The sequence below is a fragment of the Salminus brasiliensis genome, chromosome 2 (genome assembly GCF_030463535.1).
Source record: "Salminus brasiliensis chromosome 2, fSalBra1.hap2, whole genome shotgun sequence".
NCBI classification, from domain to species: Eukaryota; Metazoa; Chordata; class Actinopteri; order Characiformes; family Bryconidae; genus Salminus; species Salminus brasiliensis.
The window spans coordinates 39090597-39104610 of record NC_132879.1 but is presented as its reverse complement, the minus strand read 5'-3'; the positions used below and the strand labels follow the sequence as shown (position 1 = coordinate 39104610).

The following is a 14014-nucleotide window of genomic DNA, read 5'->3' as shown; positions in this document are numbered from 1 at the left end:
ATAAACCAATACGCATTTACTTATAACTATATAGTTTAGGCTCGAAGTGTGATTGAATAAACAAACAAACGAGTTGCTGATCGATTTTGGTTAGTACAATTTGATGGACTAATTGGCTGGTAGAATATTATAAAACAACACAACAAATGTAATATTGTTTATAATATATCCAATGAAGCTGACCCTCTTTGGAGAGCTGTCACTGTCGAGCTTTTGTTTTGAAATTCGCCTTCAGGAAGTTTTCGCTTCAGCACTGTACTTACATACACAACAAGCCATGCTAGGTGGCTAATGCTTACGAGAAAATAGCCTTAAAGTTACACACTATTTATCATCTGTTTGTTTGAAATGGAGAAACAGGAGTTACAGAGAATCAGAGATCAAGGTATACAATTATTTGTGGGTCCTACGCGGTGAAGGTCGCTTCATGCTTGCGTTATTAATTGCGTTAGTCCAGTGTCACCACATTAGCTCGCTGGCTTTTCATTATTTAATAGTGCTAACGTAGCCCTTAATAAAATGCGCATTGGTGTATTAGCTAGATAGAACTCAGGCAAGTGCAGACGTCTGTTTCTCTGTTTGATAGTTTGTTAGCTGGTATTTGTCATTTATCATTTTGACTAGTGAGCTTTAGGTAGCATTAACCTCATGGGTTAAACTGTGATAATGCTACTGACCTAGCTAACAGTTAGTGGTGTAAGTTACATCATGATTAAAAAAAATACAAAATAAACAAATTGAAGATTATCACGGAGTTAAAGTGTACGAATCTAGTAGTAGTAATAATAATAATACTTTTTTTTTTGCCTATTTATCTAATATTTATCTTTTGAAGTAAAATGTAAGATGTTCTATTGACAAGAACTGTAATGTAATAAGGCAAAATGGGCTTTGTTTCTTTTTTTAAACATTGTTATTTTCTGTCCTCTTCAGGGTCCACACTGCCTCTGTCCTCTTTGCGGCTCTTGGTTCCACCTTTACACTTGATGTCTGCGTTTATGTGGCAGGTTCTGCAGCAGAAAAATGTCCTACATTATGGGAAACTGGAGGAGTTTGTCTGCATGGTCACAGAGACTGTTCCCCACTTGCTGAGTTACAGACAAAGAGCACAGCTCATCCTGGGCCTGAGGGCAAGGGTGAGTGTGCGTCAGATGACCTGATTTTAGCTCTAACGCCATCATTTAGGCTTTTTGTTATGCTGATGAAACAAATTTAGTCATTACGCTCGCTTCTACTTTTTGTAGAATTGTCTGTTCTCTGTTGAAAAAACGTTTTAGTGATTTTCTCCTTTGAAACTCATCAGTCATAGAATTTGCCAATTGGGAAGTGCACTGATGGGCCTGTAGGTGCTATATATACTACTGTAACAGTACTGTTTAATTAATTGCCCACATCCTAGCATATATACAAGCTTGCTTAATTTTTGTTGTAGGTAGTCTAGTTTTAACTTAAAAGGAAGTATTGCCTAGATCGCACCCTCAAAGCTTGCTTGCCAGTTGTAAGCTAATTGTGCATACATTGCACAAACCATGTATACAGTTGATAGTTCAGTGTTGCATAGCAAAACGATTATCATTGGGGTATAATTGGAGTGATTCAAAAATGATACTACATACAATGTTCCACTACAATAGGCTGAACTTTCATATCTGGTAGGACATTGTTTAGACATAGGCTAAACCAAGTCCATATCTCAGTCAGGGTGACTTTCTTAGGGAAGGGAAGAGAGTGTCTTTACATAATTAGAACAAACAACACCAAATAGAAACAGGCCAAGTGAATAGAACATGAATGGTGAGGGTGTAGGGGGTTAGTAACGATCATATAATCTTTTATAACATATTTGGTTTGTGTGTATGTGTTTTTTTGTTTGTTTTTTTTTGCAGGTGGTTTTAGAAGTGTTACAAGAATCGATGGATATAAAAACTATCCAGGCTCAGTTGGAGAGAATGCGACTCCCTACCATTACAGCTGGAATTCAGGTAAGGAGCAGATTTTTGAGAAACTCTGTGAGACAGTTTGCCAGACAAGGCAATATTGGAGTAAATTACAGTGTCATTTGGAGTCTATTCCTCTTGGCTCTATTTGGGTCTAAAAACACTCATTTTAGCTAATGAAGAAGTGCAAGTGGTTTGTCTTACCTTCTCAGAGTTTGGTTACCTTCTCAGAGTATAGATTCAGATTTGGAGCTGTCAGTGTCGAACTTCAAAGCACTGGTCCTTGCACTGCTGAAGGACCCAGCAGAGAAAGCCTATTTCTTTCAGGTGAGCAAGTTCTCAATTATGTCATCTTGTGTTGCGGTAGCTGAAATTCAACTGATTTGGGATCATATTCTTGTCATAATTCAGATCGTAAGTCTTGTTTTTCTCTGATTTTCTTTTGAAGGAGGTGTTTCCTGTGGAATATGGGCAGAAGTATGACAAAGCCCTAAAGGAGCTAATGTGGGAGCTGCTCTCCTCTCTGGAGAGGTTGCTTCCTGTTCCAGACTTCAAAAAGGTAAAAATGGCAATACTCACTAGATTTTTTTTGTGTGTAATTTCCCCCAGTGCTGTTTACTTTTTAAAGAACTTAAATATCTATATTTTATATTCTTTATAAAGAATATCTTATATATTACTGGTTAACCCTATTAACCTAACCTGTAATTAGAAACACGTTACATGTTTGCTTGAATCGGCAGAGTCAAATTCTGCTGTGGAAACGGATTTAACGGATGTTAAACACCATAAAATGTTCTCTGATTGTTATTCTGTTTCTGGATTCTCTAACTTTCTGTTAAAGACTTAATACAGTGCTTGAGAGTTGACGAGATGCAGGGTTCCCACAGATCCTGAAAAAGCCTCTCAAATTCAGTCCGATCAGATATTATGTTTTTTAGTATTTTATAAAATAAAAGCCTGATGAAAGCCTATTGCTTGTGAACACACATGCCTGCAACTATTAAGTTGCAGCTCACGCCTCTCATTTTTTTTGCGTCTTTACAATGCTAACTTCAGTGCTTATAGAGTATTCACACAACTGGATGTTTTCCCCTTTTATTGCCTACTATAATTACGCTTCAGTAGCTGAAATGTAGGAGACTCTGTATATGACAACTGTTCCCTGGGTTCTTCACCAGTCAAAGCTTAATGGGAGAGTAGCAGATAGAAGTAAATCTCAACAACTCTATATTAAATATTAAAATTGAAAGTGGAAACACTGGCTTTTTTGTCAATTCAAACCTGAAAATAAATATTGAGACATTTTCTGTATTATGAAAAGTGATCAATGTTATTGTATTCATGCCGTGCCCCCTTTCCCATGGACTAAACTTCATCATTATTATGTTGCATCTTCAATATGTTAACAGAATTGAATTGCTTCCCACAGACATTGTCTTGGCTCACCCCTGCCCCTGCTGGCCTGGATGAATGCATACAGTCTGAACCAAAATACTTACAAGCTCTGTTGCAACACCATAAATTCATCAGCAATGACGACAGTCAGTATTGGACCAGAGGTTCCAAAATAGGTAAGCTGTACTGGACTAAATCTAAATCAGAAATAGAATCACTTTATTTCACCAAGTGTCTTACACAGACAAGAAATTTGCTCTGCTCTACTGTCTCAATAAATGCCATACCATCGCTCTAGCTGCAACAACTGCTAAATGTTCAACACTGCTAGCAAGAACAGAACAGTGGAACTGGTTTTAATTGAAGTGCTAGCCAAAGGTGGCAAATGCAGTAATAAAGTATAAAGTACTGCGTTACTGCACTTATAAATTTGTACTGTATCTGTACTTTACTTGAATATTTTGGTCATTTAACTTTTTACATTTACTTACCACATTTTAAAAGGACAAAAAGGTACTTTTTCTCACTACATTTTCAAAACAGGCTCATTGTTTTCATAAATTTCATTTAAAATAATAGTTCTTTTAAAATGTAATCATTTAATGTGATTAACCACGCTGACAGATAACCTTCAACACACTCAGGCACACCCCACTCCCGGTGTTGCACTTGTTGCGCTTCATTTGGCTTTTGGTGCCACGCATTTAAGTGAGTGAGTTCTCCAAGTACGTACTTGACCATTTCTACTGTATCATGATGTTTCATGATGTCTAGGCTGCACCACCGCCATGCCAGTGTCACTGCAGTGCTGAAAATGACCCACCCCCCAAAATACAGCCTATAATTATAGAACTACAAAGTGCTCCTATATGTAAGTGAAACTGATCTAATAGGCCAAGTTTATTCCAAACCAGGTGTTCTGATATGACTGTGTTGCATACTAGAGCAACTAAAGCTAAACGCTACTGCTTACCTGCTTCGCCGACTAGCTGATTAATTCATTGTCTTGGGAAAACAAGTAAAGCTAGGGCCAGTCCACAACGTGAAACACTGTCCCTATACGGTGCAACAAACGTGAGAGTCAGTTCTGTATTCTATGTGTGTGTTTGACTGACTTATAAAGTCAGCTTATCTGTGAGCATGTATGTGAAAATGTTTGTAGCTAAAAATTATTTCTTATTTACTCTCTCTTTGTTGTTTATTTTTTTTGTTGTTGAACATGCAGGTAATCTTCTTTCCACATCAGGGGACTGCATCCTTTCCTCCCTTTCCATCCCTCCCTCAACACATGTGGCAGTCGCTACAGAGCCCATGGTCTACCACATCCAGCCAACTACGGTGACCATTCTGAGCCAGAGTGCCCTGGGCCAGCTGGGCTCAGAGGCCATTATTGTGACTGACTACACAGAGGTTGAGCTGAGCAGTAACGAAGTGACCGAGATCACAGAGGTCTGTCACGCTCACACAGAGGAATCGCCAAGGAAAGATGTGGAGGTGAATAACGAGAGCAGCTCTCTTGTGACCATCCTCAGTGAGCAGGATGCCGCAGAAGAGATGATTACTGTAAGCCAGCAGGTTGAATTCCACGAGGAACCGCAGGGCGTCAGGAATGAAGAGGAGTGTGAGGAGGATAGGGCTCTTTGTGAGAAATCTACGCAGTGTGACATCATAATGGAGATTCTGGGAGACGGAGGGGGATTAGGGTCCTTCAAAGCTGAACCTTCTATAGAAAGTAAAGTTGAAGAGAGAAAGGAACTTGTAACACACACTATACATGATACGACAATGCGCGATAGTCAGGCGGATAGTGGACAAGCTGACACTACTCCAACAGATAAAAGCTTGTCTGTTGAAAGTGTAGACCAGACAGTGCCACCCCGACGGGGACGTGGCAGACCGAGGAAGAATGCAGCACCGCCGAAAGTGTCTAAGACTGGAAGACGGAGAGGAAGACCTCCATCAGTCAAGGTGGAACAAGCCACAGAGCAAGAGTAAGAAAAAGGCCCTTCGTTATTGTTTTTATCCAACCACACTTTTTAGTCATTTTGAGCTTATTTATATTGTTCACAGAATTAATGTAGGTGTCTCGTTACAGGAAAAATGGAGACGAGGGAGAAGACAAAGGTACTCAAATACAAATCTGTGCAAGCATTGTTAATTATTATATATCAAGTATTTTTAATGTACTGGTCAAATTAAGTGGGTGTCCAATTTAAGCCTTACACTAAAGGTTAAAAAAAGGTATTTTTGAAAAAGATGTTTTAAGATGTGCAGAGTAGCCTTGGTTGTTATATTGGTACAGCTGTTTAGATTTTGGTCTGAGCTTCTCAGCTCACAGTGAAGGTTGCTGTGGTGTACTTTTAATGTTCTGTGTACTAGCTGGAGCATTAATGATTTTACTATCCTGCATACTTTTATAGCTTAAGAAAAAAATGTGGGTTGTACCTCAGGAGTACACTTGTAATTGCTTACCTCCTGCTTTTCTCCCTAGATGCAATGGCCAGCAAACTTCAAGCAGGCCAGAACGATGTTCAGACTACACTGAACTCCAAAGGTCATCGAACCAGATTGCAGCCTGAAGCTACAGAAAACCCTCGTGCTCGCTACAACTGCAACACCTGTGGGCGGAAGTTCACCCGCACGTCTGACGTGCGACGCCACCAGCTCACCCACACTGGTGAGCGTCCCTTTCACTGCACTCAGTGCGACAAGACCTTCCAGCATGCTTGGGATCTGACCAAGCACTGCAAGAAGTTCCACGGTGAGGCCTCCTTCTCTTGTCTGCTGTGCTCCAGCAGCTTTGTGAACCTGCGGGTTCTGACCGCCCATCACAAAGAGAGCCATATGGAAGAAGTCCTTCCGCTTTACTGCTCCATCTGCGGGGAGGTCAGCCCCAGCGCCGGCACCCTCGTTGAGCACCGCAAGACGCACAGCGCCACCCACCAGTACAAGTGTGAACAGTGTGGCAAAGGCTTTGACACTTTACTGGAGCGCTCTGTCCACCGGCAGAACCACAGGCGGCACAGCAAGTTTAAGTGCCCACAGTGCGACAAGACGTACACGCGGCAGGCGGACGTAAAGAGGCACCTGCTGACCCACACAGGAGAGCGGCCCCACCAGTGTGGCCTGTGCGGAAAGAGCTTCGCTCTGCGTGCAGGCCTGCAGAAGCACCAGCTGACGCACAGTGGTGAGAAGCCCTACCGATGCGCTTATTGTCCCAAGGCCTTTAGCCTCATGTCCATCCTAAACAGGCATGAGCGCATGCACACGGGTGAGAGGCCCTTCTTGTGTTCGCAGTGCGGCAAGAGCTTCCTCTCGCTGGGCGAGCTAATCAAACACGACAAGTCTCACACGGATGAGAGGCCACACCCCTGCAACCAGTGCAAGAAGAGCTTCAAGTCCAAGCGAGGGCTGCGGGAGCACATGCTCAGGCACAGCGGCATACGCCCATACGCGTGCAAATACTGCGGGAAGAAGTTTACCAAGTCTTTTGCCTTGAACAGGCACCACCTGATGCACACTGGAGAAAGGCCCTTCGGGTGCACGTATTGTGAGAAAACCTTCCTGACCTCCACAGAACTGGCACTCCACGAGCGAATGCACACCGGCGAGCGGCCCTACAGCTGTTCAGAGTGTCCCTGTAAGTTCCGCAGCTCCTCGGAGATGGCAAGGCACAAGCGCACCCACAGCAAGCTCAAGAGGGTGTATGCTTGCAGCTGCTGCCCCAGAACATTCCCCAACATGGCCAGATTGACGCACCACATGCGAATCCACACAAGGGTTAACCAAGCCAAGTTACCGGTGACCATTAGCCATGTGGTTGAAGTGCAAGAGTCTGTTCTTGCTGTTGGCGAGGTGACGGAAGCCCTGCTTTAATAGAATTGAACGTGCACAGACCTTGACAACTTTGGATGTATAATAAATGAATGCCGAATTATGATGATCTTGCTAAATAAGTAACCATCTAAAATGTTGACATTGACTTTGTATGGATTCACTAGAATCAAAAATAAACTGTACATTCTAATACTGAGCAGATCTCCTACAGAACTGGTTTATTCTGTGACTTGCTTACTTACAAAATAGCTGAATATGCTGAGGAGTATTCTTTACTTATTTTCATATTGTGATTTTTGCCAGTTCTTGTGTTTTGGCTGTAAAGTTATAAATAAAAGAAATAGGCTTTAAAGACTTGTTGCTGTGTTGACACTAGCCTAAATAGGTCAGTAAGCTGGTGTGCTTGACCAGATGCATAAGACAGCAGCATGTAAATACTAGGGAACCAGTGATTAATATTTATCTTTTTTCTAACCCATTTCGCTTTTAGTGCCTTGGTAGAAAGTGTAACCACCAAAAATGAGACAGATGAAGTGCAGTATGTGTGTGTGAGGAGTAGCAGATAGGACCAATGAAGTGAGTATGTGCTTATTGTTGTTCACATTATGCTGTTGTAGAGCTGCTCGGACACCTTATGTTGAGCAATAACGGTAATTATTCTAGGTATTTTTGAGGGTTCTTGGAATGGAAAATTGCACACAACAGTTTGGACACTGTTAGATTCTGTTTTGTGAAAATAAATACACATTCTCTACAGATAAATAGTCAATAATTAGTGTTTATTTGCACAATGTAACACAAAGTGTTGCATGTACAGAGGGCTATGTACGCTTTGTATTGTTTTATTTGTTCAGTATGTGGAATAATGGATGAGCAAATAAGCAGAAATTGTGCATATTAGCATATTATTTCCTAACAGTGCATAACAGTGGTTATCGGTTACGACTGTATCGGTTACGAAGCCATAAAAGGCCCTGGGTTAACATTTAATTTTCTCTGTTTTATCTCTGTCTTAACGCATTTATCATGCGTTCCCCGTGTTCTTGAAACTTGGGATTTCATCCAAGTCATTTCGTCCACAAAATCATTTTCTGAAGATATTAAGAAAATGAAACCGTGTTCTCTCTAAATGACATAACTCCCCACTATGTTTTGTACCGCTTACCCCTGGTTAATAATTTAATTTCTTTATATAATCGTTTATTTATACATACACACATGCATGCACGCACGCACATATATATATACACCATACCACCCTGCATGTTGCCCCTCCAATATGTCTATATTTTAAAAGATAAGATAAGAGCCTTTCTGACAGAACTATCAGAAAACAATGTTTTCAAATGCCTCATTTAAACCAAACACGTGGCTGATGTTCAGGATGAAAACACAAAACTGCAAAGTGCAGGTGACCCTAGCAGTGTAGAGCTGGGACTGCTTGTTCTGGGACTCCATGGACCAGCACTGTATTTAAAGCGGTTTCATATAATAACGTTTAGTGATGTCGCTTTTGTGAGGCATTGAGCTCTTTAGATGTCAGCTGTCAGTTCAAGTCAAGAGCCTTTTATTGTCATTTTAGCTCTGTACAAGTAACCCAAACAAGCACATTACGTTTTTCCCAGAAAAAAGGTGCAACGTGGAACAAAAACAACACAGTACAGGACGGACTGCAGAAAGTGCAACGTGCAAGACAATACAATAAATACAATAAATACAATAAATAAGACTCAATTCTATTCTTACTCAATTGTGGGAACCTTTTCTGCAATTCTGACTCTTGTTTCCAAGAAGACTTAAAGGTCGTTAATGCTACCAAAAGTACTTCAAGTGAGGTTTCTGAATGCTTACGTCAATTAAATACATAATGTTTTTAAATACTTAAAATCTAAAAGATGAGTCTTACTTTTAATACATTTATAATACTATAGCTATAATAAAACGTTCAAAAACGTTTACCAATTTAACTTTGTAGTTGTGGATTATCATATGTAGACTTGATAAGTAAAAAATACTGAATTTAAAAAAACGTGTTATTACATGTAATGTAAATTAAATTATGTCTGCGTTTTGGAAAATCAGCTCTAATTTTTAAGTTCTGGTGCAAAATACGTTTTTTTAATTTCTTACAAAAAAGGAAGAATGCCTATTTCTTCGGATATATCTGCTCAGAAACACGTCGTCACTCCAGCAAAGTAAATGATAAATACATTAATGTAAAGTATATGATTTAAAAACCTGGACTTTGGTGCCCCCCTTCAGGTCAGGCCTTTTCACTGCAGTGTGTTCTCGCCGGGGATTCAGTCGTGTGGTCAGCTGGACGCCTGGCGGCGCTGTGAGGAAACCTGGAGAAATGCGTCGAGCAAAATGTCCGGAGGTCAGGCGTGCATGTTCAACAGCGCTGAGGCTTTTTCGGCCAGGACTGTTTTGAAGTTGATGCGACTGCTGTAACAGACGAAACTGTCGTTTATAAGAAATGTAAAGACCCGTACAAGAACGTTTTCTGTCTGCTGAAATTAAAAGCAGTGTTTTCTCTCAGGGATAAGTGTTTCAGCATCTCAGCTGCAAGGATGGAGGACGATTTATCCAAACACGAAGAGGCAGGTAAGGTAGAAAGTTGCTGCGGTTGTTACAGAGCAGAAACGCAGACTTTAGACAGGTTGATATGCGCTTAAGGCTTTATGGTCCACTCGTTCAGAGTTTCCACTACTAATGAGATGTAAGCTAACAGGCGCTCACTGCGGAACACAAGTGTGTGGAGGGACTGCAGAATGATCGTTCACACAGATGACAGCAGCAGCGTTCACCTTTCACAGGAGTCTTTCTGGCCACCAGTTGGGAGTGCTTGTTCACTGCACTGTCGAGATGTATGCCCAGTTGAGAGCTGGTCAGAAGCACCAGCAGCACCGAGGATTATTAACCTAGAGCAGTGTTCCCAAATCCAGTGTCCACACACCTGGTTTTATCTATAGTTTGATAGCTATGTTTTTAAAAAAACACAAACCTTGAGCTGCCGGTTGGAATCAACACTGCAACACTGCTAAAAAAAAAAGGATTCGTGCACATAACAGCAGCATAGCAACCCGAAGGAAACGCAGAATGGTGCGCAGCTTAAGTGGTTCCCACTTCCAGGCAGTTTATAGGCTGTTGCTATGTGGTTGCTATGTGTTGATACCTGGTTGCTACGGTGTTGTAATGCTGTTAATATGGTATCACAGGTGGTTGCTATGGTATTTTAGGTGATTCCTGTGGCATTGTTTAGTTGTTGCTAGGCAGTTGCTGTGTCTTCTCTGGGCTACTCAGGTTTTGCCAGGTGGTTGCTGGGTGCTGTGTGGAAAAACTGTATACAAGCTCTACTTGTGCAATCAGAATGAATGATCTTAAGTTAAAACCTTGTTAATTTCTTGAAAACTGCAGGCCAAGTTACAGTAAAAAATGGCCTAAAAAGTAATAATAAAAAAAAAGCATAAAAATAATTGGGTTACATATTGTTTTGCAGTGCATAGCCATAATTGGCAAAATGGATTTTTCTGTCTTTCTTACACTGTGAAGGTAACCCTACATTAATGTCAAGGTCATTGCTGGTTCTAATGAATGCTTACTTTAGCCACCTTCTCAAAAGACCCACCTTTTTGAATCCCCCCAGATCATGCTCCTCTCCATCTGTCCTCTCTGCGTCTCCTGGTCCCACCTCTCCGCCTCATGTCTGCAGTCATGTGGCAAGCTGTGCAGCAGCGGGACGTAGCGCAGTACGGGATGCTGGCAGACTTTGTTTCCTTGGTTACTGAATCCATCCCAGAGCTTGTCAGTCACAGACGTGGAGTTGAACTTATTCTGGGACTGCGAGCAAAAGTAAGTGCATGAGTACAACCCGCATCGCATAAACAACTAGAAATGTGCACATGTTGCATTTGGGCTTATTTGGTCTTAACTAAGTGTATCTGCTCCTCCACCTGTAGCTGATTTTAGAGTTGTGCCGAAGGGACGATCCAGTAGATATACATGCAATCCAGCCTCACCTCAACAGCATTCAGTTGTCTCTTCCTTTGGTCAAATACGTAAGTGTAATGCATAAACATGATCTTATTTCTGTTGCGTGTGAAATAATTGGATGACACATGTGCATGAACATGAACAGGCTGTTGTTGGTCATGCAGGTGGACAGTACAGATATGGAAGAGACTGGAATTCACTTTGTGGAGCTGGTCCAGACGCTCATGAAAGACACTGCCGAGAGAGAACACTTCTTTCAGGTCAGAACTCACTCTTTGAAGGTTAATATTCGAGTGCTTGTGCGATGATTTATTAAACTATGTATGGAGAAATTAAGAAATATGATAGAGGATGTTTAATATATTTTTATCTGCACACGTTTGCACACACTAACAAGTGATTTGTCCAATATATGCCATTTTATGGTGATAAATTGCTTAAATCTGGTTAGTGCGCCCCTAGAGGAAGTTTCAGTTCAGCTGTGTCTGTAATGCCACCTCTAATGATGTAATAGAGGGGATTATTTCCTCTGTTACTTAGCAGTGGGTGACAAACCTTTAAATGTTAATGCTCTCACTGGTCGCCGCAGCGACTGCCTCTCACTAAGCATCACCTTCGCACACTTGTTATCGACCCCCTAGCTTACATTTTTAAAGTGTGCTGAGGGGTGGAGAGCCGCTGATGTTGGGGTGGGTCTACTTTTTAGAGACACATGGTTTCAACGGTGAGATTTTCAGATGGCTAATCAATTTGTTCCCAATTAAATCTTCTATTCTCTGTGCAGGATGTGTTTCCAGTGGAGTTTGGTCCTAACTATGACTCTGCAGTTCAGACACTGATGTGGGACTTCTTGTCCAGATTGGAGAGCTTCCTGCCAATCCCTGATCTCTTGCAGGTGAATAATATTTATTTTTTGCCAACAAAGTTGTCTGAAGAATAGATTGCTATAAAAAAAAAAAAAAAATTAGATTTTTTTTTATATAAAATGCCAAATGTGTCTGATTTCAGACAGTGGCTTGGCTCAGCTCAGAGTCATCTGCTTTAAAGGACTGTGAAGAATCCATCAGTAACCCAGATAATCTCAAATCGCTGCTCCAACACCATAAGTGCCTTGGGCACCTAGACACTTTTGGTAGGTATTATGGTTTCAGTTCTACAAGGCCTGCTGTTACTGGCATTTTTCTGTGTTGAAATATGTTTGGTACCAAAACAAATGTTGTAACTACAGCAAGTGGAAACACTGTTTAGATCAGGATGGCCAACTGACGTCAGAAACGGCTTGCTCATGAGCTGGTGGGGTTTGTGGTAAAACAAAAAATACACAGTTGAATGCTTGGACTGTATTTTGGTGCACTCCAAAAGTATGTTTGACCCCATGTCTGTCCCGGTTATGCACATAAGTTTGACTCCTCAGAAAGCTCCAATGATTGTCAATCTGTATGCCATTTCTGACTTGCCATTTTCTTTTAGAAAAGATGTTGAGGTACACACTCGAACCACATACTTAAATAATGATGGAAATGCTTGCCTGTAGTCCCTATAAGGCCATAATGTTCTAGCATGTCCATTACCTCAGATAAAGTAAACAGTTAATCGTGAGGATTATAAACAGCAAATGACAAATACCATGTGTTATCACACTGGTCAGAGTAGTGGCTGTTCACTGTTCCTGTTATTTTAGAACATCAGTAGTAAGTCCTTTAGATTACCTACAGAATATGTTGTTTTTGGCTATATTCTAAAGAAGTTAGAACATGTTTCCCCAGAGAAACATTAAAAAGCAAGTGACTTGTTTTCCTATTCATGCATTTCTGCCACTAATGAAATAAAAATATCTTAATTGTCTGTGTTATTAGATCAGGTTTATTACATAGCAAGTAAATGCAGTAACAAACGGTGAAGGATCACATTACCAATAGTGAAATATAGATTCAACTGCAGAAATGTGTGGCTGCCATTTTGAATCTGTAGCTGCCCGCATCAGATTCAAAATGGCAGCCACACAGGGTACTGCAGAAACGGGCTAAATACAGTAGGTAGAACATAGGCCACAACATGTTTTTTTTCTCTGTTAAGTTTTACAAAAAAGTGCTAATACATTCTTTACATCTTTCTATCTCAGCCTCCTCCCCAACTCTCAGTATGAGTGACTGCATCCTCTCTGCTCTGGCTGGCAAGAGAGACAGCATGGATCAGCCGAGCACAGGCCACTGTCTGCTAAATCCAGCTGACGACTCTGTTCCTACTCATATTCCTGTGTGTGTGGTGGACGGGACAGATGTAGAGACTGTGGTAGTCGTGTCTGAATGGACCGAGATTGAATTAGACGTAAACCAAGATGAAGAGTCCCTTCCAGAAGTGGAAACCAGTGAGGATGGTAGCAGTGCCCAGCAGAGCACTGACTCTCAACAGAGAGAACATCAGTCTAATGGACTTGTTGAGGGCAGTGAAGTTGGGAGTGAGGGGGGCAAGAGCACTGAGAATGTTTTGGGAGAATCTGCAGTACAGTTTAAAGAAGAGGACGCCTCTGTAGATTGCTCAGGAGTAGATGAGAGTCTGTGTCATGGCACTTCAGACGCACAACGGTTAAGCTGTGACACTGTGGAGGGACATACTTTGTCGTCTAACGCCACACCCACTCTGGAGTCTGCACTTTCTGTGCCTGAGGATGCTGCTGTTCCTGCAGTCCTCACTGGGACCCGGAGATCAACTCGAAAACCTAAAAAGACTTGGAAGATTAAAATGGTGAACCTACAAAAGCAGAAAAGAAATTCTGCAGCCATGAAAGTGGTAAACGCTCGGACAGGGAGAAGAAAGACAATTTTATCCAAGACCAATTCAAATTCGAT

General features: G+C 41.4%; 1 protein-coding gene across 1 annotated transcript in view; it reads left to right on the top strand.

The window, feature by feature from the left end:
* Window positions 1–260: 260 nt before the first annotated feature.
* Window positions 261–14014, top strand: part of LOC140549693 (uncharacterized) — a 16387-nt gene continuing 2633 nt past the window's right edge. The window contains exons 1-17 of the mRNA XM_072673444.1: window positions 261–385; window positions 934–1136; window positions 1887–1982; window positions 2169–2264; window positions 2386–2496; window positions 3370–3511; window positions 4561–5326; window positions 5431–5459; window positions 5827–7199; window positions 9435–9507; window positions 9579–9776; window positions 10819–11024; window positions 11132–11230; window positions 11330–11425; window positions 11950–12060; window positions 12174–12297; window positions 13288–14014. The exon at window positions 13288–14014 is cut by the window's right edge and continues 15 nt beyond it. Coding sequence (XP_072529545.1) covers window positions 349–385; window positions 934–1136; window positions 1887–1982; window positions 2169–2264; window positions 2386–2496; window positions 3370–3511; window positions 4561–5326; window positions 5431–5459; window positions 5827–7199; window positions 9435–9507; window positions 9579–9776; window positions 10819–11024; window positions 11132–11230; window positions 11330–11425; window positions 11950–12060; window positions 12174–12297; window positions 13288–14014 — 4487 coding nt within the window. The 5' untranslated portion in view covers window positions 261–348. The remainder of the gene's footprint in view (window positions 386–933; window positions 1137–1886; window positions 1983–2168; window positions 2265–2385; window positions 2497–3369; window positions 3512–4560; window positions 5327–5430; window positions 5460–5826; window positions 7200–9434; window positions 9508–9578; window positions 9777–10818; window positions 11025–11131; window positions 11231–11329; window positions 11426–11949; window positions 12061–12173; window positions 12298–13287) is intronic.